The sequence below is a fragment of the Trachurus trachurus genome (genome assembly GCF_905171665.1).
Source record: "Trachurus trachurus genome assembly, chromosome: 19".
NCBI lineage: Eukaryota > Metazoa > Chordata > Actinopteri > Carangiformes > Carangidae > Trachurus > Trachurus trachurus.
The window spans coordinates 20396744-20420389 of record NC_139913.1 but is presented as its reverse complement, the minus strand read 5'-3'; the positions used below and the strand labels follow the sequence as shown (position 1 = coordinate 20420389).

The 23646-nt window shown below is 42.7% G+C and overlaps 3 protein-coding genes across 6 annotated transcripts; 2 read left to right on the top strand and 1 right to left on the bottom strand.

Moving 5' to 3' along the window:
- The first annotated feature begins 103 nt into the window (after window positions 1-103).
- LOC311002932 (WD repeat domain phosphoinositide-interacting protein 1-like) lies at window positions 104-8113 on the top strand. The gene is made up of 12 exons (XM_083994534.1): window positions 104-528; window positions 1893-1975; window positions 2482-2651; window positions 2758-2854; window positions 4151-4248; window positions 4372-4464; window positions 4540-4610; window positions 5020-5127; window positions 5465-5629; window positions 5735-5842; window positions 6093-6232; window positions 7875-8113. Exons 1-12 carry the CDS (start codon window positions 446-448, stop codon window positions 7994-7996), a joined length of 1338 nt encoding a protein of 445 aa, XP_083850660.1. The 5' UTR covers window positions 104-445; the 3' UTR covers window positions 7997-8113.
- Window positions 8114-9721: 1608 nt separating this feature from the next.
- Window positions 9722-19454, bottom strand: arsg (arylsulfatase G). Of its 3 annotated transcripts, none has more exons than XM_083994532.1 (11): window positions 18777-19454; window positions 17761-18000; window positions 17445-17680; window positions 16484-16598; window positions 15467-15613; window positions 13248-13462; window positions 13087-13167; window positions 11493-11601; window positions 11154-11274; window positions 10948-11038; window positions 9722-10032 (listed from the first exon to the last, which is right to left on the bottom strand). In XM_083994532.1, exons 2-11 carry the CDS (start codon window positions 17985-17987, stop codon window positions 9737-9739), a joined length of 1638 nt encoding a protein of 545 aa, XP_083850658.1. In that variant the 5' UTR covers window positions 17988-18000; window positions 18777-19454; the 3' UTR covers window positions 9722-9736. The 3 variants fall into 3 exon arrangements, with proteins under 3 accessions (XP_083850658.1, XP_083850657.1, XP_083850659.1); XM_083994531.1 differs by having other exon boundaries at window positions 18866-19454; XM_083994533.1 differs by having other exon boundaries at window positions 18870-18938.
- Window positions 18451-23596, top strand: LOC311002930 (monocarboxylate transporter 7-like). Of its 2 annotated transcripts, XM_083994529.1 has the most exons (6): window positions 18451-18700; window positions 20236-20475; window positions 20577-20720; window positions 20819-20947; window positions 21190-22194; window positions 22622-23596. In XM_083994529.1, exons 2-6 carry the CDS (start codon window positions 20238-20240, stop codon window positions 22924-22926), a joined length of 1821 nt encoding a protein of 606 aa, XP_083850655.1. In that variant the 5' UTR covers window positions 18451-18700; window positions 20236-20237; the 3' UTR covers window positions 22927-23596. The 2 variants fall into 2 exon arrangements, with proteins under 2 accessions (XP_083850655.1, XP_083850656.1); XM_083994530.1 differs by lacking the exon at window positions 18451-18700 and having other exon boundaries at window positions 20121-20475.
- Window positions 23597-23646: the final 50 nt, after the last annotated feature.

The window sequence follows — 23646 nt, the reverse complement described above, 5'->3', positions numbered from 1 at the left end:
AATCATTTCAAGGCTTTATGAAACTCGACCAATAGAAACTGTCAATAAGACGGCTCGACATGTCGCCAGCAGCCAATCGCCGCGCAGCTCCGAGTGACGCATCCTCCCATCAGCTGTTTTTGTTTTGCTGTGTGAATATTGAAAGTTAATAACACAATAATAACACTGTGGGCCGACTGTGAGTGAAACACGGCCCATCAGGGAGGTGTGATCGTCTTTGTCTTCTGTGCGGCTCAGCTTCGGGTTTAGTCGCCTCGGTGTGTGATGATGTGTGTGATGATGTGTGCCACCGGAGCTGTGGCCTGACCGGACATTCCTCTCCCTGAAGAGTGTGAGCGTGGCGCTTGGAGTCGGGGAGCAGAGGAGGGGGAAGCGGGGATCGACCCGAGCCCAGGGCCTCCGACCTCGGCGAGCGAGAGGAAGAACAGCGGATCTGGCGGCTCGGATGGAGTCGCCGCAGGACGAAGTCCCGGACGGGCCCGCGGTGCACCGAGGCTTCATCTGCGCCTCGTTTAACCAGGACACCACGTAAGCGACCTGCGGGCCGGGCCCAGCTTGAACTCAATCTCCTTGATGCACCTGACTGTTGCATAATTATTTACAGCCGCATGTACACACCGTTGTTTCAATATTTGCTACTTTTTCCAAGAACCCATGGGCACACAGTTGTAGCCTATGTGTGTGCATCCGAAACGAAACTGCACACTGCTTGCTTGTGCCTTATGAAAACTTCCAGATCAGTCCTGAGAGCCACTGTGTTAATCTTCCAGGCCTGTTGCACATTAAAGTACACAGATGATAACCAAACTTCTGGCTGTTAAGTAATATGACACAGCTTAATAACAATGTACGGAACAAAGTGTTTCATGCATGTCTCCTGCTTAATTCACCCTCACTGCATGACAACATTAATATCCAATTAATAATTATGCAACAATGGGAGCAGATGTATCATGCTGAGGTTATAACATTTATAATAAAAGCAGCTTTACAGATAGAAGTGTCTGTGTCACCTTATGATGAGGTGTTGACATATTTTGAACAATGATATTTCCACTGTTAATGTCCATTGTCCCATTGTTAATGATCATAAGAGCTTAAACTTCAAATTAACAGACAAATCCAGCACCCACTTCTTTTGTTACAGGCGTGTCTGCTTACACAAACATCTCCTCTGGCTCTGCTTGTAAAACTAAGCAGTGGGTCAAACAGTCAGCCTGGCCTTCTTATCTATTTGTCACCCTTTTTTTTTCTTTCTAACATCTTCAGCCATTATAAGATAAGATGAGCTTCTTTGTGATGATTAACACATTTTAATGGACGATATGTAACGGAACAAGATAAACTTGACTGGAAGAAATCCTGTCATATGTGGCTACAGACTCAGAGCACCTCCTTGGATGAAGTAAAGCTTGGATCTGCTCTGGTCACCACTTCCTATCGGTTGTGGTCTTATAGGCGGGCCTCGTGCTACTATTGCACTAGTGACACTTGAAGTCATCTGCACTACCTATCAGCACATGTTCCAAGTATATAAAGATCACACTCACCACATGCTATCTGAATGATTCAAATGGAAACTAACTGTCACAAGGCCTGTGACCATATACCACACTTTATATAGACTCTATGTCCTGTAGTATCCTGTAGTAGTGTGTGAATAATAGTGTGTATAGAGATATTACCCTCTGATTTGCATGCCTGTCACTCTTAGCATACAACCATTCACTTATCTGTTTTTTCACAGTCAAAAAGGTTTCTGGCATTATTTCACTGCACTCTCTGGCAGAGGACTTTAAGTCTAATAAATCAATGTACATTATTATTAAGGTTTTATACTGATTTGGTTGGTAATATGGTCTTTGTTGTATATCTGTGTGATTGTATTGCAGTTCTCTGTCAGTGGGCACCAAGACTGGATACCGACTCTTCTCAGTCACTGCTGTGGATAAACTGGACTGCATCCATGAGGGAGGTAGGAAACTATAACTATTCTCAATGGCACTTCCCATATTAAGGCTAAGACAGGATATACATGTTTGGGAGTGTGTGTAGGCTATGTGTGAAACTTCTTAAACATACAGTGTGACACACCAGCAGCATCCCCTGCCTGAGTGACAAGTCTACAGAGTATTATTTGAGCTGTGGTCAGGTTCACCTTGGTCACACAACAGTCCAGACAGGCTGCAGCATGTTTGCTCTGCTGCGTACAGGGGTAAACACAGAGGCACGCTCAATTTTCTAATCCTCAAAAGCTTCACTGAAATAAGAGAGTCCGGAGTCAGTTTAAGGAAGTTTTAGCTCAATAAGGTCTTCTTTGTCCGACAGCGTCTATTCGTGAGTAATATGGTTGGCACTTAGCAGAATGCACGTCAAGTGTGTGAAATTGCAGCATTGGAATTTGATAGCATAGGGAGATGCAGTGTTTGATTTGAAGTTTCCATAGCTAGTATCCACGGTCTTCCTCTTGTTCCTTCCCAGTTGAGTGTCCAGATGTTTATATAGTGGAGCGGCTGTTCTCCAGCAGCCTGGTGGTGGTGGTCAGTCTGTCCATGCCACGGCGAATGAACGTTTACCACTTCAAGAAGGGTACAGAGATTTGCAACTACAGCTACTCCAACAACATCCTCTCCGTCAGGCTCAACAGACAGGTAAGAAAAGAGGAAGTATAGGCCTCTCCACACCTGCTGCAGTCCTTCTGCTTTGTGCTGTCAAACAGTCTCTGTATTGCTAACCTCTGTGCCGCTGTCACTCCAGCGGCTGGTGGTGTGCCTGGAGGAATCGGTCTACATCCATAATATCAAAGACATGAAACTACTCAAGACCCTGCTCAACACACCCACCAATCCCTCAGGTACAATCAGTCAGATACACACATTACATTCATTCTTCCAGTATGACTAAAATCGTGTTAATTTATTCACTTTAAAGCAGCAATATGTCATTTTTGGCACCACTATGTCTACAAGTAGCTTACAGTATGATAGTGGAGCGGTCACACAACTGGAGAAGAGTCATAAAGTCAGCAAACAATAGCAATGTCAGTTGTATATTAAAGCAGAAGTAAGCGATCCGGTCGTTTTGGCTAATGCTGCGTTCCAGGCAGGCTTTTGAAACCATAAATTACAGCTTCAAGTCACAACTTACGATTTTGTAGCGTTCCAGGCAACCCACTCGTGTTTTTCCGACCTGTTTTACCTGTGACAGTGCACTATAACGGCCACTCGTAACTTCCGACCTGTGAAGTCGTACCAGATCAAACTGGTACGACTTCACAGGTCGGAAAAACACGAGTTACGGGCTGCCTTGAACGCACCATAACGTCTTGTCAGCCGATGGAGTTAGCAGCCCCCGCCCTCGTCCCTACGTCACCACATTCAGGCGCATCCCTGGGCTGCACCAGACTGGCTCTGGCTGCACACACAGCCCTTCATGCCGTTCTCTCTCCTCATTGGATAAAACTTGTAGGATACGAGTAAAGTTTTCTCTTCGGCTCAGAGCAGAGCAGAGTGACTGAGAGACCCGTGTTTCGGTCCAAACACTCTATGTAAGTGATTGCTGTCGGAAGATATAACTATTTAAGACTTATATTAACACAAAAATATCGCTTACTTCTGCTTTAATATCTATCTATAGTTTGCTAACATTAGCCACCAGATGCTACTGGTAACACACCAGAGCGAGCAAATGCTACATTAGTCTTAGTACTTGTCTGCTGCTATTTTAACCAGCTAATAAAGTTAGCAAACTAATAGCTATACAACATAACAAATGGCAAACAACAACAATAACAGCAAACTCGAAAAATGCAACCTAAAGACTCATAGCTTGCTTTGTGTTTTTGAGAAAACCCTTCCTTGGGTAGTGGGGATGATTTTGTTTGCCACATGAGCTATTATTACTATTTGCATTTTGAGAGTAGAGAAAACGCCCAAGCGCTTTTTATTGTAACTATTCAGGTTTTACTGACCTTGTTTCACTATTCATGCCATGAGATAGATAATACTTAGTGTACGTCGCTCCATTTTGAAGCGACTGGTAGGACTGGTCCCTAAGGAATGTGGAAGAAAGATAAAAAAACAAGAAAATAAGAACAAGGAAAGGCAAAAGACAGAAAACGGTCTAAACTCTTCTTTGTGCTCCCTTGTAGGTCTCTGTGCTCTCTCTGTCAACCACAGTAACTCCTACCTGGCGTACCCTGGCAATGCCTCCATCGGAGAGATCACCATCTATGATGCCAACAACCTGGTGAGGCTGTGTTACATTCAGCAACTGTGACTCAATTACAGCTGTTGTCATGTCTCTTGAAGAGGCCCACAGGGAAACGCAGCAGTGTCAATGTCACTAGATAACACTTGTTTGCCCCTTCAGAGCACTGTGACGCTGATTCAGGCCCATGACAGTCCCTTGGCAGCCCTCACCTTCAATGCCTCTGGCACCAAACTGGCCAGTGCTTCAGAGAAGGTGAGGACTTGTTTCCCTTTTACCCACCCTTTTTTATTTTATTACCCCACAGTCTAACGGTTTTCTGCTTCACAGGGTACTGTTATCAGAGTGTTCAGCGTTCCTGAAGGACAGAAACTGTTTGAATTCCGGCGAGGGATGAAAAGGTTGGCGCTCATTTTCATATAGTTAAATCAGAAACCATAAATAATCCAACTGTGAAGGAACAGTGAAGAAGATTAACGGCTACTAGTCAAATTAAGCTGCTATTCCTCAATAGTGAGTGTTAATTCCTGCTGCTCAGTAGCAGATGACAGTTGGTTGTGTCAAGACCTCAATGCAAGCAATGGGAAATACTGTTGTAGACACATTAGAGAAATGCAATAGAAAAAAATAGTCATAGTGTCATAATTAGTCCACATTTGGGCTAATATGGATAAAATGTGGTGTAGATACTGGATTACTATTTCGAATATAATTTGCTCTTAATTAAATAGTGCATTCATCCTTGTATTTACGGTTTTCAATGAAACATGTTCACTTAATCTTATTATTTTCATCTCTTGTGTGTTTCAGATATGTTAGTATCAGTTCATTGTCCTTCAGTGCAGACGCCCAGTTCCTTTGTGCCTCCAGCAACACTGAGACGGTCCATATCTTTAAACTGGAGCAGCACAGCCCCAGGTAAACACTCATACTTTTAATCCAGGTCAAAATAAATTGTTTCTGTCAAAGGGGATTTTTTTTTTTTTAATATCTCTCGTACGATGTTTTCCTTTTGAAGATTAACATTACATTATTCATTTCCAAACCGTCTTGTTGTCCTTTTCTGAACCTTTCGTGGTTCATCGAAGGACAGTTCATATAACAACCAGCACCCTCTGCTGTATTTCTGATGTAAAGCAATCCAGCTGTTTGTTTTTGGAAAAAGTGCATAATTATCTAGTGTAGTATGTAAGATAAAAATGGACAGAAACCCCCTTCCAGTATTGATCTGATTTTTGATGTTGTCTCCTTCCAGTCCAGAGGAGGAGTCTCCCACATGGTCAGCATACGTGGGTAAAATGTTCACGGCAGCCAGCACCTATTTACCTGCCCAGGTGTCTGACATGATGCATCAGGACAGAGCCTTCGCCACCGTACGACTCAACATGTTCGGCCTGAAGAACATCTGCGCCCTGGCTACGTAAGGCGCTGAGAGACGGAGCTTAGAGAGGCATGCTGGGTAAGAAGTGTGTTTTATGTGTAGCTTCACTCACATCTTGTGTCTGGTGTGTGTTTTGTTTGTCAGGATTCAGAAGCTCCCTCGCCTGCTGGTGGCGTCCTCAGACGGGAATCTCTATATCTATAATGTGGATCCACAGGATGGAGGCGAGTGTGTCCTTGTACAAAAACACAGGTTTGTGCATGTGTATTTACGCACTGTATCGCACATTATTAATTGCTCAAAATGTACAATAAACTGCAATGAAGTGTCCAACAAGTATTTAAAAGCTTGTTATTCTACTTCGCACCCTGATCCTCATTAATTTGACTATTATTTTAACAACTATGTAATTCCTAAAGTCAAATTAGGCTAATCCATTGGGTCTTACAGTGTGACGCTGGGAAGCTTTTCTCAGTGGTATTTGCCTACTCTGTTCCTCCAGGCTGTTTGACTCCAGCGAGGAGCAGGTGGAGGAGAAGGAAGAGGAGAAACCAGAGGACGTCTCTCCCCCGCCGCCCAGCCAATCGTACGCTGCCACTGTGGCACTTCCTTCAACCCCACCCTCCTCCACCACTCTGATGGGTAGGCCTCATCATAAACCTTTCCAAGACATTGGCAACCTGAAATGTATACTTATTATTACTCCTGTAGGCTACATTTTTCTGGCTCTTATACAATATGACATTTCAGCTACTCAATCACTCTTATGTAACCCCCCCAACCTGTTTTAACACAGAGCTTTTTTATTTACACACATGCAAATGCAAATAATATCCCAAATACGGAGGTTAAACTAAAATCCAAAGCAAAATTGCTCTTAAAAGAATAGTTCACCCAAAATTCAAATTGCACTCATTATCTACTCACCCTCATGTTGACTAAGGGCTGGGAGAAGTTTAAGAGTTATCCGTCCCTTCTCTGAGTTACAGGGGGTCTTGGCGTAGCAGTGCATGTCCATATAACGGTTGCAAATGGATACCAACTGTCTTCGTAACAAAAAGACACACCAAAAAACATCCAAATATCTCCATGCTGCTCGTATGTAATGTCCGTCTTGTATTGAAGCCCCGAAATGTGAAATTGTCCCGAAAAAAATTAAATAAGTCTATATTTCAAGCTTGTTTTGTAGCGGAAGCTCCTCTTCCCGGTTCGTCAAATTTGGATGAACCAGGGTCTGTCCTCTTCCCAGTTTGTCCAAATTTGACGAACCGGGAAGAGGAGCTTCGAGAAGCTTCCGCTACAAAACAAGCTTGAAATATAGACTTATTTAATTTTTTTCGGGACAATTTCGCATTTCGGGGCTTCAATACAAGATGGACATTACATACGGGCAGCATGGAGGTATTTGGATGTTTTTTGGTGTGTCTTTTTGTTACGAAGACAGTTATATGGACATGCACTGCTACGCCAAGACCCCCTGTAACTCAGAGAAGCCACGGATAACTCTGAAACTTCTCCCAGCCCTTAGTCGACATGAGGGTGAGTAGATAATGAGTGAAATTTCAATTTTGAGTGAACTATCCCTTTAAGTCAAATATTACAAAGTATTGTAGGAGCATTAGTTATTTGATTTAATTTTAACTTTTAAGGGGAACTCTGCAAGTCTGTTCGCTTTTCCACTGTTTTGCTAATCCTCCTCCCGGTCATGTGCATGTTTTCAATGAAGGCGGCGAGAAAGCAATCAATAGAGCGGTGGATAACGTTATGTATCATATACGATGTGTATATCTGTGTAGTCTTATCTGTCATAAACAAGAGATTAAAGGTTATGCGGCACGTTTGTGTTGCGGTGCCGCCACGTCGAGATCTGGGACACTGGGTCGGCGGCACTGATCTTGCAAGGTTGGTTTTCAGCCAAGAGATGCTACATGGAAGGCTGAGAGCCTCCATTCTCCCTTCAAGTCATTTATTTAACCATCACAATTACTCTGAAGCTGTTTAATTAAGGTAAACAATCCTGCATAGTTCCTCTTTAAAGTAGTTCATTGAGGGCTAGAGGTAATGAGTAATGTCTAAACATGTTGTTCTGCTTCTAGTGAAGCAAAGAGTAACATCAACTCATTAACTAAATCTAAAGCACCTATAAAATTGAGGTTGCTCAGGTTGTGCATAAAAAAAAGGCAAAGCAGCTGATGCTAGAGGAACTTTTAGAGTGGATATAAGGATGTTATCAGTAGCAGGAGAGAACAAAAACACCCTGTCTCCTCCTCTCTCCTGTCCCTAGGCTACTCTGAGGACGGTGGAGCCCAGAAGGGCGAGGTCATCCCAGAGCACGAATTCGCCGAGGGCCCCGTCTGTCTGGATGACGAGAATGAGTTTCCACCAGTCTGCAACCAGAGTAACTGACCAAACCTCCCGTGAACTCACCCATCCCAGCTTAACAATCAGACTCACTTTGTTTCAAGCTGGGAGGATGGACAAAAATATCGCTGACATGTTGAGACATTGTGGCTCCACCCCAACTACCCACCCCACCCCCGCCCTCACCCCAACCTCCCACATGTACCCCTGCTGGCCTAGGGTCAAAACGTGCCAGAGTGCTACTTCCCGGTGTTTCTGTATTCTGCCTCCCTCCCACTTTTTCTAAGAAGGAAGAAAGATTTAAAAAACACAAAAAAAAAATGAGTGGAAGCTCCACTCATCATTAAAAAAAAACAACACATTCAGAGCATTTTAAGCTGTTTGCTTAGACAGATTCAAAGCCTGTCTCACTGTTAACTCCCATATTACACCATAAAAACCGTTAATCCTTTTTTAAAACAATGACCTGACATCACAGTAACATTTAATTGCACAATATTATCATGGTAGTAATCAGATGTGTGTGTCTGATTGGTCCAGAAGAGTATACAAAGGCATTAGAGGAGACAGTAATAGGTGCCATCATAGAGTAAACCAGATGTCAGATTCACAAAAATACACTAAAGAGAGATACTGAGAAGCCACCTGAGAGGTGAGTTCAAGTGCAATCAACAATAATTGGATAAAAAAAAGTGATTTGTTAATTTTCTGTTGTTTATTTCTGTTATTTACAAATCTTTGGAATTATCTGAGTATCTCTCATCAGGGCTTTTTTTGTCAAGCTCGGAGCTTATCAATGGGCATTAAATGCATCACGCCAAAAGAGTGAGGTGCAGTAGTTCACACGGGAAAGGAAAAGACTTTATAAGTGTGATACACTATTGAAATCACGATACATGCAGTAAGTATGGCATGTCTTGCGGACGCAGCTTGTGATACTAGTCTGTGAGAGGGGCAGTTCAACAGCTAAATGTGAAAAGCTTGACGAGGAGCTGCACAAAGTTATAGGTCCATGGATTTCAGTGATATCCTGAAACATTTTTATTTACGACATGATGCTGAATATGTTAACATGTTAAGTCATAGTCATTTTTACTTTGATGTATTAAATATTGTTTTTGCAAAAAACAACAACATGTTTTAAGTATTACACATCAACGCATAGACTTACCATGCGTAATTATATATTGAGGATTTTTACTGTGTGTATAATGTGTATATAACATTTATATATAGTACTGTTGTAATAAGTAACATGGTAATACCATTTGAGTTGCCAAAAGGTGGCACTGTTAGGACACCCTTACGCTGCATTGAGCTGTTCAGTACTGGACATTTTACCATAGAGACTCATTAAAGCTGAGAAGTTACTCAACCTCTGCACTGTCTGGTTTTGATTTAAAAAAGGTGAATTGAGAATGTTTAAATCTCATTAAATGCTCAACATGTCAATGACATGAACAGTGTGGTTTGATTATGCCATTACAGGTTGATCTACATTGTAGAAAACAGTGTCCTGCTTTGATAGATCTTGTTTTCCTCAGATAATGACCTCACCCCGATCTCTTCTACCACCCGACTAATGACTGGCCAAAGTTTGACCTCCTGCTTCTCTGTGCTCTCGCTGCTTGTTTGCACATCTGCTGCATCTGGACGTTGAACCTCTGCAAACAACACATTCTACAAACAAACAGCTGAGCACATCCGAAGGGGATATTTCTCTCTCTCCACATCTGTTTGCTTCCATCTGTGCGCTTCTCTTTTGGTTTATCTGTCTGGTGTGCGTCAGTTCCCATCCCGGCGGCCCCGTGGGTGGCAGCGGCAAACGGCCAGTCTCGGGTCACAGCAGGGTGCCGCCGATGCGTCCGTGCTGTAGTCTGCCGTCGACACTGATGTGTCGGTGGCAATGTCCCACAATAGCTCCTCCCTCATGCGGCCGATCCTCTCTGCTACCGCCTGGTATTCAGGTGTCCCCACCTCCAGGGGGGTTTCCTCAGCCTCATCCTTCTCCAGGTCAAATATCAATGGTGTGTCATGGAGCTCCTGTTTTCCTGTTCCACCACCACATGACTCAGATGAACCTGCAAGAAGACAGGGAAGTGTGTGTGTGTGTGTTTACCACTACGGTAACACTTTACAATAAGGGTTCCTTAAAGGATAATTTCCGTTTTTTACAGCCTGGACCTTATTTCTAGCATAAAATACGATCATTTACTCACCCAGACAACTTTGGTGTCATTTGGAGTCGTTTTGACGAAATTAGCCCCAGTGGAGTGGCGCGTATCCGTATAATGCATTTAATTAACTTTAATTGTTTGCTTTAATTAACGTTAGTTGGTACATTATTAAGCATTAATATATAAACTAATGTGTTAATTAATGCTGAGTAATGCATACATAATGATAACTAATTACATTATTCAACTTTTAATTTATTAACTAACTTTGAGTAGTAAACATTAATTAACTGCTTACTAATAGGCTACATTAATGAATGTGTTTCCTAATCCTAAATAATACATAATAATGATTGTTAATATCTGTAAACAGTTAATTAATGCTTAATAATGTACTAACTAACGTTAATTAAGGGACCCTTATTGTAAAGTGTTACCTACTACTTTTTTTTGCCCTTTGCTTGACACTTTAATGTTTTGTTTTGGGATAAACTAGATAATGGACTTTACCTTATACTACTACTGACATACATTTCATTCATATTGACAACACTGTAAGAATGCAGCTGCTCATATTGCCTTTAGAAAGACACTCAGAGAATGTGTCTGCATAATCAAAACAGGCCAGCTGGCAGATCTGCTATACCACCATGTTGACTTCATACCATTAATATTATGCATACCATTCGTCGCAGTATAACAGGAATATCAAGCAGCACTGGCGACATGTCATAACATTTAGTTTTGGACACGTAAAGCTGCAATGTGGCGAGACTGGTTTAGCACTGTGGACAAATGTGACGTATAATAGACGGATACCTGTGATGTAGAAAGCTTTGTACTTCCCTGATCGAACTGTCTGCAAGTCACCAAACCTCCCCGCAGCACCACTGTTAGGGTGGAAAAGAAACTAAAAAAAAAAAGAGAAGTAATGACTGTAACAACACCCTAACACCCATACCCCAGTGACAGCATTATTATTCATATAGGCCTGAGTAAGATAAACAACAAAAACTAGCTGGTACCTCATGACCAGTCTGTTCACCATGCAGGAGGACTTTCTTGGCATCAATGCCGTCGTAACGTCTGTCAGAGGGAGGAGTTACTCCTGCCAGAGACAGAAGGGTCGGGAAGATGTCCATACCACTGCAAATGAAGAAAGGACTGTTTTAAATGTGTTTGGTTTTATTTTATCAGTCTTTGTCATTTTAAACTCTCTAAAAGCATCTCCCTTGTTAATCAACAAGGAGTGGATCCATCACATCCAGGTAGTAGGAAGTCCTCATGAATACATAACATTTATACAATAAAGATAGGATCTATTAAAATACTTGAATCTCTTCGTATTGATAAAATGAGAGTACCTGAGGAGGGCAGAGGTGGTGGTGTTTGCAGGGATCCTCCCAGGCCAATAGGCCACTGTTGGGACCCGGTGACCTCCTTCCCAGGTGGTCCGCTTAGCTGAGCCTCCACCTTAAAACACAGCAAAATGGTCAATTTGGGAAATGAAGATTCACTACTATGCAGTTGAACACATCATATCCTCTCATGAAGCATATATTTTATAAACACACAGTTAGACCTTGGGTTTTTGATCATGCCTAACTGCCATCTCTGTTTCCATCTTGTAGGCCACTTCCGCTGCTTCCTCCCATGGTACTTTCAGTTCCACAAATGCATTGATGCTGTTCTTATACAGAACCACGACTCAAGAGACCCTGACTCATTAATTTATTCACCCTAACCCTCACAAGGACTTAGTCCCATGGCCATGGCCCTTGCAGCACTTGTCCAGGTGTATAGACACAATGAAGCTAGACATGAACATCAACGATATGCCGGGGCCTGGCCTATCCATTTGCTTGGATTGTGGAGAGAATAAAGCTTTCTGTCAGTTGTCATCACTCTCCAAGGCCAATTGCTGGATGTTAACTTTTGCTTCATCCTCAATGGCATGGATTCTGATATTATACAGGCTTTGGTTACTAACCTGTTGCTGGAATCAGACCCAACTGATCTGATTGACTCAATCAATGCAGAGTCCTTTTATCTTATGGCCCTTGTTGCACGTCACCTTTCTTGTAGTCACAAAGCCATGTCTTCAGCTGTCTTAACTCTACCTTAATAAACACTAGGCTGCTGCCTCTGTGAATTGCCAACACACATCGATCCAAATGGGATCTATTTTCGTCCGTTAGCTGTCTTTCCATGCCGTCACTTGGTATTTCCCTGGCTGTCAGCTGCCCTAGTAACAGCAGATGATGCTAGCTACTGATGCTAACTCATCACTACATGGTTAAATGTGCCAAACGTTGGGTAAGAATTCCTATGGAAGCCAAGTATCCATGTTCAATCGTGTTTTGACCTACCACTATCACATAACTGCATAACTGCAGGTAACAGGCTGCACTGTCAAAAACTGCTGGGCCATAACAGGTGACAGTGTTCACTTTGTATCTCTAAGGCAAAGCTGCTATGACCGGGCCTACTGGCCTTGTAGGCCGTTTTATCTGAATGCCACAAACTGATCAGTAGTCTGTCTGCCAGTTTTACCTTTTTATCTAGTCCCAGTACTTAAAGTCATACCAAACCATGCAAAACCATGCAAAGAACAGACGCTTGGCATGATAAGTCTGTCCTCCTACTGTAGCTCTTTGCTTATAGGCTGACTCAGACTCAGTTGTCCAGCCACCACCATTACTTTACAATAGGTTCCTCTAATCTCCAATAAATCATCGTCCTGACATACCAAATAAAGGAACATGGTGTTGACAGTAATTTGTGTGTTAAAGTGACCACGCAATCAGTAATAATTTGATTAGCTGCCTTGCTAACTGACTGCATCCGGTATGTTGCTCAACCAGCTGGATGATCTCTCAGCTACCTTGTGTTAGCAGTTAAAAGAATCCACAGGTGCCTGAATGCACCAGGAGTTTTCAGTGTCTTATCAACTTCTACCTCTGCTGGTCTGCCACTTTCCTGTGAAAGGTCCCACACTTCCTGCATATTGGCACTTCTTCTCCCAGGGACCATTGTCACCTAAACATAAGACAGTGATTATTTCCTGGATAGCAAATACACTGGTAGTGTAAAAGACACAATTCTTTCATTGGTCTTACCAGTGAACCAGATGAGTGTATTGTTTTCGTCTGTGTCATCAGAAGTGCTTTTTATTGCCCCCACCAGGCCGTCCATCTCTCGCAGACTGGCACTGTACACTCTGCTGTCACTCTGGTGGTGAGCAGGACTAGGGGCATCTGGAGGAAGTGGGGGGGCCAGGGGGACATGCATGTGAGCCAAAGCTACGTAGAGCAGATAGGGCTGTCCCCGCTCCCTGAAGAGACAATTAATAAAAGTGTCAGATTATACTGACTGTGTTAAAGCAAATTAGAAGGACTGACTGTTTATTCACAAAGTATCCACTCACACATGGGTTCCCACCATCATCCGCACAGTGCAGATTTCTTGAAGACATTTTGACTAATCACACCAACATAAGGAATAACAAATGATAACACACTTTACATTTACCCCGGAGATAAAGGCCGTAATGGAAAGCAGCCATTATCACTGTTAGTAACTCTGCTTTTCCAGTTACTGTGACATCATCACGTCTGTGATGATAAAAGCCTGTGAAAACGAGTCTTTCATATTTACTAATATGTAGTAATGTAGTATATTAAAACATATTTTATGGATGTTATGTAGTTATTGGGGCAGGCACTTTAAGGACCAGTGTATAGGATCATGCTGGTTGCAATCAACTGAACATGTCCCTCTCCTTGCCCCTCCCTTTCCAAACATGTAGGAGACACTACGTTGAACATAAAAACAGAGCCACTGTTTAGTTTGTCTGATCAGGGCTACTGTGGCTGTACAACATGGCAGCCTTCCTATGTAGATATGAAGGGCACATATAGGTTACAGAAAACACAACAGTTCTTTGTTTTGGGTGATTATAGACTGATGAAGATATCATTCCATTTCTAAATAGAGATCCCTAAATCCAACACACTGGTCCTTTAAGTTGCCATTTCATTTTACTCTGTAGGAACACAGACTTCCCAACTCTCTGGTTTAACTGAAAAACTGCATTAGTCCCTTTAAAGAGACAGTTAAACATTTTGGCAAATTTGCCTCTTGCCATAATCCCTATAGTCATAGGGGTACAACATTACGACACATGAAGCAAATACTCTGAACTACTTGCACTTTTGAAATCACTCCGCTCAGACAGCCGTGTCTGGAATGTAGTTCCAGCTACGCATTTACCTCGAAAACAGAGTTGTTGGATTGTGTATTTGATGAGTTTGATGAGAGACAGGGGACCTGTACCGTTCACCTCCATCGTGTTCGCCCCCGCGGATCTCAAAACAACATGCACTGATAATTAAAGGTAATGAACCAACACTTATGACTATGATTACGGCAATAGGTAAATTTGTTGAACTATCCCTTTAAATTATTCGACTGAGCAAAAGCCTTGACAAGCACATGACTGACAACAACTGGACTGGTTCACATGACCTTGTGCTATAGCATGAAGACATGTTGCCTTTCATTCACAGCTGCAAACAGCAGGGCTCACCTCCCTCCTCCAGCCGCTCCAAAACTAACACAACACACTCTGACACACATTCACACACACACACACACACACACACACACACACACACACACACACACACACACACACACACACACACACACACACACACACACACACACACACACACACACACACACACACACACACTGTACTGCACAGTTCTACTACTGGCATTATCACCTCCATAAAGGAAAAATAACAAAGCTGTGCAATTGCAGTGACTTGTTTTCCATATTAACATAACATAACAAAAAACAGCAAGGTCACACATTCTGTGACACACTAAACCATAACGAATCAACTAAGGTTCAGAACAGCTGAGCACTGGCAAAAACAACTAAACTCAAAACAATGTGAAATTCTGTTGACTAAAGCTGCTTCTACTATTATGGTGTACAAGTTAATGGAGTAAAGAGACTGACCATGACCTTTACTTGCACCATTGTAGCCTCCAAAATAAAGTCCACCTTGCATGCTTTTTTTGTTATTTTGAAGTAACAGAAAATTAAACAGTGCAATGTTGCAATTGACATTAAAACATGTGTGTGTAGGCACTGTATACAAACTATTGTATGTTATATGATGTCATAGACTTTTAGCCTGAACTCTCTTGATTTCTGGACACACACTCACACATACACATGCATGATGTGCTCTGTGTGATGCTGAGTAACAACAAAGCAGCATGAAGATGAAATATGAATTCCTGTCTATACAGCTGTACTGTACCTTGCATTGTGTATAATCCTGGTTGCAGCAGATTTGTATTGTTCTGTTAGTGTCCACAGGTCAAGTGGCTGCTCCACAATACTGCTGTTTTCAATCAAAGGAAGGCCTACTTTGGAGTAACAGCCTTCATGTGCATTCCTCTTCACCCTTGAACATGAGAATGACAGAGCAAAGAAATTTAAATTTGAAACTTCTCTCCATATGCAGTAGATATCCATTTATACTGTAGGTTTCTCCCTAGATATCTAACTGGTACGTTCTACAAAAGGTGTTCAATTTTGCATGAGCTTGGAAAATGAAAGAAGTACAAGTATGGAGTTGAACTGAGACTAAATTAGTGAGTTTAAAGGGATAGTAGCATTTTTTTTAAAAGTGGGGTTGTATGATCTACAAATAGCCCCTAAGTACTTTAATTGCAGTAGAAGACTCTCTGCACTCCTCCCGTTAGCAACGCCAGCCCATAGCCCTGCCTAGAGATTTACAACATACAGTGTTGTGAACAGACCCAAAGAGACGGCCTATTTTCGTGGCCTAAAAGAGGTTTTACCTGAAAAAAAACACAGTTCCATTGTTCACTATAATATATTTTTTTCCAGCCCTTCAAAGTGCAGGAAAAACGCAGTTTTTATTTGGACCTAACCAACTCACGTATCCCTCCGCCCAGGGTAAGTGCCCGCCGATCAGCAGTTGCTTAGGTCCAAATAAAAACTGTGTTTTTCCTGCACTTTGAGGGGCTGGAAAAAATTATATTACAGCGAACAATGGCACAGTGTATTTTTTTCAGGTAAAACCTCTTTTAGGCCACGAAAATAGGCCGTTTCTTTGGGTCTGTTCACAACAATGTATGTTGTAAATCTCTGGGCAGGGCTATGGGCTGGCGTTGCTAACGGGAGGAGTGCAGAGAGTCTTCTACTGCAATTAAAGTACTTAGGGACTATTTGTAGATCATACAACCCCACTTTTAAAAAATGCTACTATCCCTTTAATATTTGTTCAAGTAGGGGCACAGAGCCACACCTGAATACTTGAGGTCCAGGTGTATCACAGGGGGGGCACTGGGGCAGGTTATATCCTGGTATGTCGGTACAGCCCATGTCATTGCTGTATGGAATACCTAAGTAGTAGTCAAAACCTGTCCAAAAGATGACAAAAATACAGCACAGCCACAAAAGCACTGGTGTTTAATCCTGCACTGTGTATTGTTACCTATCAAACCAAATTCACACTGGCTTCTTTAAATCAAATTTCTACCAATGGTGATGATGTGATGCTCACACATCCCTATCCAGGCACAGGCAACATACTCTATAATGTTGGCTTATATATAATGCATCAAATGAGGTTCGGTTTCAAAGAATGAACAACAATCTCATTGCACATGGATCTTACTTTCAAGCTGTGTCTTTGCAAAGCAGCATCTAAAGAAATTATTTCTCCCTCAGAGGGCGTGTAACGCAAACGCCTCAAGCTTCACGCGGTCCCTCTCTCTCACAAGACACAGCTGCAGGGAGTTGATTATTTGCCCTGTTTTGTCTGCTCCCTGCAGCGAGGCTGATGGACTCTGTGGCTAGAAAAGTCTGGAAAGTCTGACAGACACCATAGCCCTGAAATGAAAAGATTCTGTGTAATGGACAATTAATGTGCAAACGTGTGTTTGCTCCCATCTCAGCTTGATCTGTTATGTGACTCCTGTAACTGATTGATGAAATTAGATGCTTGTAGGTTGTGTTGGAATCAGCAATTGCTCTGTTACTAATTGTTAAATTTGTTGCTTGTGTATATACTGTATAATGTATAACCAATTATTCATATTTACCCTTACCTTTATGTTTGTAGACTCTATAGGTTTAACCAAAAGACTCAACTGTTGGATATTAATCATTTTTAATTGTCCGTTCCAACACTGGTAAAGAAATTCTCACCTGCCCTGACACTGTTATGTTCAGTTGAGTTCTGACAGATTAAATCTCCCACTTACCTCTGTTAGTAGGACCATATGGTCCGTTGTGGCCCAGATGCCATTTCCCGATCATGGCGGTGTAATATCCTGCCTTCTGTAGAAGTTGAGGTAATGTAACTTCAGAGACAGGCAAACCTGCCACAGAGCCCACTGCAAAGTTATGCGTCACCCCATTTCTTAGGCCATAGCGACCGGTCAGGAGGGCAGCACGGGATGGGGAACAGGTTGAAGCAGGGGAATGGAAGTCTGTTAATCTAGAAAGTACATAAGACACTGATGATACAACATGCAATCAGTGCTATGTGTTACTTATGAACATGATACATTCTCCTACTTTAGCCCTTGCTCAGCCATCAGGTTGAGGTAAGGTGTATCGTTTGTTCTCCGTTCAGGCTGATTAGCATCCAGGTCACCCCAGCCTATATCATCTGCCAGAATAATGATGAAATTGGGCCTCTTGCTGCCATCATCAAGCCTAGCTCCATGTTGAGACACGGTGTGGAGCAGCAGTCCACACAGCAGCATCCCACTCAAAAGAAATAGGGTGAAAGCCTCCGCCATTTTCTGTAAAAACCTGCCAAGGATATGGTTTAATTAAATCACAAGTCTATTACCCATTGATACAAAGACACAGGGACTGTAACTTATTACAATAGGCTACATAGGCCTACAGGATGGGGCGGTAGCTCAGTTGGTGTAGAGCAGCCGCCCCAGCCATGTGTTGAGGCTACAGTGAAAACACCTGTCATCATTTGATTTTTGAAAAAGAGTAACTTTAGACAACAGTTGATAGCCTATTGTGTCCTGAGCTACAGGGTTGAATGTTTAGTGTAGCCCAATGGCACCATACTGCATCAAGATTGGGTTTTTTTCTTAAAAAATAAAGGGGAAAAAAACTATTCATTTATGACGTAAAAATTCCCATCAGTGTGTGTGTCACATATTTTGACATCCTGACTGTAACCAGATACTTCTCCCCCCTTGTGTATGCCCTATGTGTGTGTGAGTGAGCGAGGGAGGGAAGGGGAAGGGGAAGGGGGAGGGGTATCGTGTATGAAAGCCGGCTCGGGCTCGGCCGGTAGCGCTCGCTTATCGTCGCGTGCGTCTGCGAGTCTCCGCGTCTGGTTCAGTTGAGTTTTAGTGGCCGTGCGCACGTGGACATGTATGCGGAAAGTTGAATTCCTCAGTGAAGCCGGGCGCGCGACGGAAACGGGAGAACGGGAGCGGCAACGTCCGAGCGAACAAAGGAACCGTCTGAAACCAGCTACACACAGGTGAGCCTTGTCAAACATGCCTCTTTACGAACGAGTATCTTTACTATGGGAAATCTGTTGGTTTGATAAGACTTACACTCGACGCTCCTTTAACTAGCCTACATATGACAAACCGGCGACATAAAGTAGTTCCCGAAGTGTTTGAGGGTAACTAAAATGACATACCGACCACGTGAGTCGCCGTTGGGCAGAAGTTGTGTTGCGTCACCCGGCAGACTGACCATATGGCTCGGTCAAAATATCACCACTCCCTCCTCTACCTCCTCATGAAATAACGACTTTCAACAAGTAAATGATTCTCAAACAGAACATCCTGCTGACATTTGCCAATTTACAAGTGGCCGGCAGTGACTCCTACTCCCAAACAATACAATATCAGTGTTAATGCGTTTTCCCTGTTTAACTAAGGGACCTGGTTCATGAAAAAAGGCTATCTCTGTATAAAGAATAAAGTCTGATGTGATGGGTTAAATGTAGCTTTCAGTTATACTATACATAACAAACCCCTTGATTCTTGGATGTCTTGCAGTCCAGTCCTTGTCATATTAATGTGTTAAGTAAGGTTCATTACTTACTGTAGATAAACGTCAGCTTACTTAGGTCTCAATCATCATAACCTAAGGAACTTAACTGGCTGCCACGTAAGTTAGCTATGTGCAAGTTGTTTTAAATTTGCATTACTGTAGTTTGTCCAAGTCTGTTTTTGCATGTAATTTCAGTGGGCACAGTGACACACTTTTGCCTGGACAGCATTCTTTTACAAAATGTAATGTAATGGGTATTAGATTGACAAAATACTAATGCAATTGTGTTTCTGTGAACTTAACAGTGGGTTAAAGGGAACAGTAGTGATTTTATTAGTATAGTGTGGCAGGGCAGTGCGTAAAGTCGTAAAGCTGGGATAAGAGGCTTACAGTATGCTTTACCAGTGCACCTTGTAAAAACCTCCATCTATTGTGAAACTTGACAAAATTGGGAGCTCCATCACACAATGTGTTTTAAATCAGGGCAAGTATGGGGTAAAAACAAAATATGAGCTAGATAATGAAACCAAATCAAGGAAGGCTGATCCAAATGGGGAACTCTACAGATGTAGGAAATTATGTTTCATTGTGGCAAACAGTGTTGCACAGATGTCAAACTAGATGATGACATTGTGATTTTAAGTTTCACAATGTTAAAGGTACCATGGGTGCACCAGGGTGTGTTGTGCATTATCATCACAGAAGAAGAAACAGGGTAGCTGCAAATGGTATAGTGCAAGTTCTCCAGGTATTCTGTACAGCAAAAGAGCTGACAGAGAGAAACTTAAACCATTGATATAATTATTGATGCAAAGGGGGTGAACTTCAACTGCTGCTTTTCCCTCCTTCACCATATTTGCACTGACAGTGTTTGTAGATTAAACAGTACCCTGATAAGGATGAACAGGAACACTTCATTTGATAGGCTAGCTGTTAGAGAAGAGGTATATAAGAGGGCAAGTGAGATAAAACCAGTACAATATTGACCAAAACAACCATTTCTTTTTACAGCCATGGTGCTGTGTGGAGCCAAGTGTCTGCGTTTCTTGGGGCCCAACGTGTACCCAGAGGCTCCTGATGGAGGCTGGGGGTGGGTGGTGGCTGTGGCCTTCTTCGTGGTGGAGGCTTTTACTTACGGCACCATCAAGACCTTCGGCATCTTCCTCCAGGACCTGATGGGGGAATTCGTAGAGACCAACAGTCGAGTCTCCTGGATCGTTTCCATCTGTGTGTTTGTCATGACCTTCGCTGGTGAGTACGGATGAGAATTGGGAGCAGCCATACGAAAAGTAATTGGGAGAAATACTGTACCATTGTTTACTCTAACCAGTTTGTCCACCGTTGGTCCTCAGGGCCCCTCTCCTCTGTGTTGACAAACCGCTTTGGGTTCCAGCCTGTAGTCATGATTGGAGGATTGCTTATTTCAGTTGGTACCATTGCCACCAGCTTTACCAGCTCCATCAATCAAATGTACATCACCTATGGATTAGTTTCAGGTATTGCATTTCTACCTTGTTTTTTAAGATCACATCATAGTTGTATTCATGTTTAGCTGAATTGAATCTTAAGAACTTGCATATTTTCAATTGTGCAGGTCTGGGCTACTGTCTGACCTTCCTGCCCACTGTGACCATCCTCTCCAAATACTTCTCACGTCGACGGTCTCTGGTTACAGCGGTGGCTTCCATGGGAGAGTCCCTGTCCATGTTTGCCCTGGCACCAGGTGAAACAAGCACTTCTTCTTGTCCACTATTACCAAGAAAAGACAAAAACCCAACAATTAATTGACCCTACTCACAAGAATCACAGATGTAAACAAAGCTTTACTTGTTGCCCAAAAACAATACCTTGGCGCTATGCAGGCATTATCCCTGTGACAGAGCTGTATGTTGTATGAAGGTACCAAAGTCATGCTCATTGTTGTCCATTTTCAGCTCTAACTGAACACTTTATTTTGACTTTCAGCATTTTCTGCAATGAGGAACCGTATTGGCTGGCGACATACCATGGCAGTGATAGGAGCTTTGCAAAGCAGCATCATCGTCTGTGGTGCTCTGCTGCGGCCTATCATTATAACACCCAGAGCATCCCACGAGACTGACAGACTATCCCTAAAAGAACTGGATGTCTCCAGTGCACAGGAGGATGCAGGGGACATGAATCCAGAGGACTCTTTGACGAATACAACCTCACATGCACCAAATACCTCATCTAGTCTGGACAATGAACTGACCAGAGGCTCTGTGAGCACTGGAGACTCAGGTGTCCAGTCTCTGAAGGACAAAGATGACAGCAGCCCAGAGGAGAGGAATTGCATGCAGGACTTGTACAAAGAAGCAAGTTCAGACATGGAGAAAAACAGTGTGGAAAGCAGTACGGCAGAACCTGAAACTGATGGGGAGATAAACGATAAAGATGCAGAGCAACAGAGACTAAAACATGAGGACAATGAATCAGCTGACGAAAGGCTCTCTCCAAAGAATTCAAAACTTCTAGATTTCTCCATCCTCAGAGAGTGCAGCTTCATTTTCTATTCTCTGTTCGGGCTGTTTGCCACCCTGGGCTTCTTCGCCCCTCAACTCTACATCATTGAGCTGAGCGTGAGCCTCGGCGTGGAGCGGGACCGTGCCACCTACATGCTCTCCACCATGGCGGTGGCTGAGATCCTAGGCCGATTCTCCATCGGATGGATCCTCACACGTAAGCAGTTCAGGAAGAAGAAGCTGCTTGTTCTTCTGGCATGCGTAATCACAATGACTGTGGATCTGGTGGGATTTACTTTGGTTACGGAGTTCTATGGCCTGGCCGTGTGCTGTGCTTTGTATGGCTTCTTTATGGGCACACTAGCATGCACCCACATCCCCATGCTGGCCGAGGATGATGTGGTGGGCATTGATAGGATGTCTTCGGCTGCTGGTGTCTACGTGTTCATACAGAGCTTTTCTGGGCTGGCTGGACCCCCACTTGGAGGTAAGACTACTGTTTGAAACACCAACATAACACACTACTTGACTGTATATTGTTGTTAAGATAAAAATGACAGAGGGAGTTAGTATTGCAGACAGTGGCCTTAAGCACAGCCACAGGAGAGCTGTATGGCTACTCAATGAAATAGCTCTTGTATGATCAAAATCCTCAGGTGTAAAATTGAAGGATTTTCAAAAGAAAGAATTTAAACAGGATGGCCAGAACTAGTGCAGCAGAGAAAGAGATACGTTTATATTTAGCCTTTATTACGGACTAAGCTGTGAACTCCCTGGATCCTACTTTTCCTCTAATGCATCTTGAAAGTATCTTTCATTCCCCCCTTCTTGATTTGTAAATGTGTATGTCTTGCTAAAAATAAAAAAAAGTTTGTGCTGAACTTTTGCCTCTTTTAAATCCTCTCTCTCCCCAGGTTTTCTGGTGGATGTGACTAAGAACTACGGATCAGCCTTCTACTCCTGTGCAGCCGGCATGGCACTGAGTGCCCTGTTCCTTGGTTTGGTGAAACCTGCGAAGAAAGGATTAATCTGTGGGAGGAGAAAGTCAGAACTACCTCAGGACGCACATGAAAGAAGAGACAACTCAGAAGAACAGAGTGGCGAACAAAAACTTGACATTACAGAAAGCCCTCGTGATTGTGCTCAAGCAGAAGTCAACTCACAACACAACAGTGCGGCGGCCACAAGAGATGCTCAGGATGTTATATGTTTTGCTTGAGCTGATGACACAGCATAGGGGTAATAAAAGGGTCGAGCCATAAGGGGTTAAAAGGCTGTTGGAGCGCTGCTACCACAGAGCTAAAGAGACACAGATACAATGAACAAGAACACCAGTAGGAAGTGTTTAACATTATGCCTCCATAGATCTGGTTTCTGAGAGTCTTCTTGAAAACCTTTAGATCACAAGATGTAGCACTACGCCTTACATACCCAATCTACCAAACAGCGTTTTTATTACTGTTAAAATTAAAATAATTAATCAACTTGTTTTAACAGACAATGGTATGAAATATTGCTGGAAGGTATGAACCTTAAGATGGACCACAAGTGATGCAGTGTCTTAATTGAGGTGTCTTTACACGTTCCAGAGAGAAGATGCATCGATTTAACACTGACAAACTAATTACCTGCTGGTGATCAACACTGTAATGATAGCCGGTAAAACTGTGAACCAAATGTAGCTGCAAGAACACTAAAAAACACACATTCTGTAACACTCGTTATAGAAAATGCATTAAGCTCAGGAGTGTATGGTTATTGCTTACAACTTTATTTTTACTCAAATTGTCACTGAGCTGACAATAACTGTGATAATGAAATGTCGGACAAACTATTTTTGTAATGAAAATGTGCTCAATCACAATAAAACTGTGATTTGAACCTGTGAATGGTGTGTGTAATGTTTTTTTTTATCTTTACCTTGAATAAACTGTGTGAA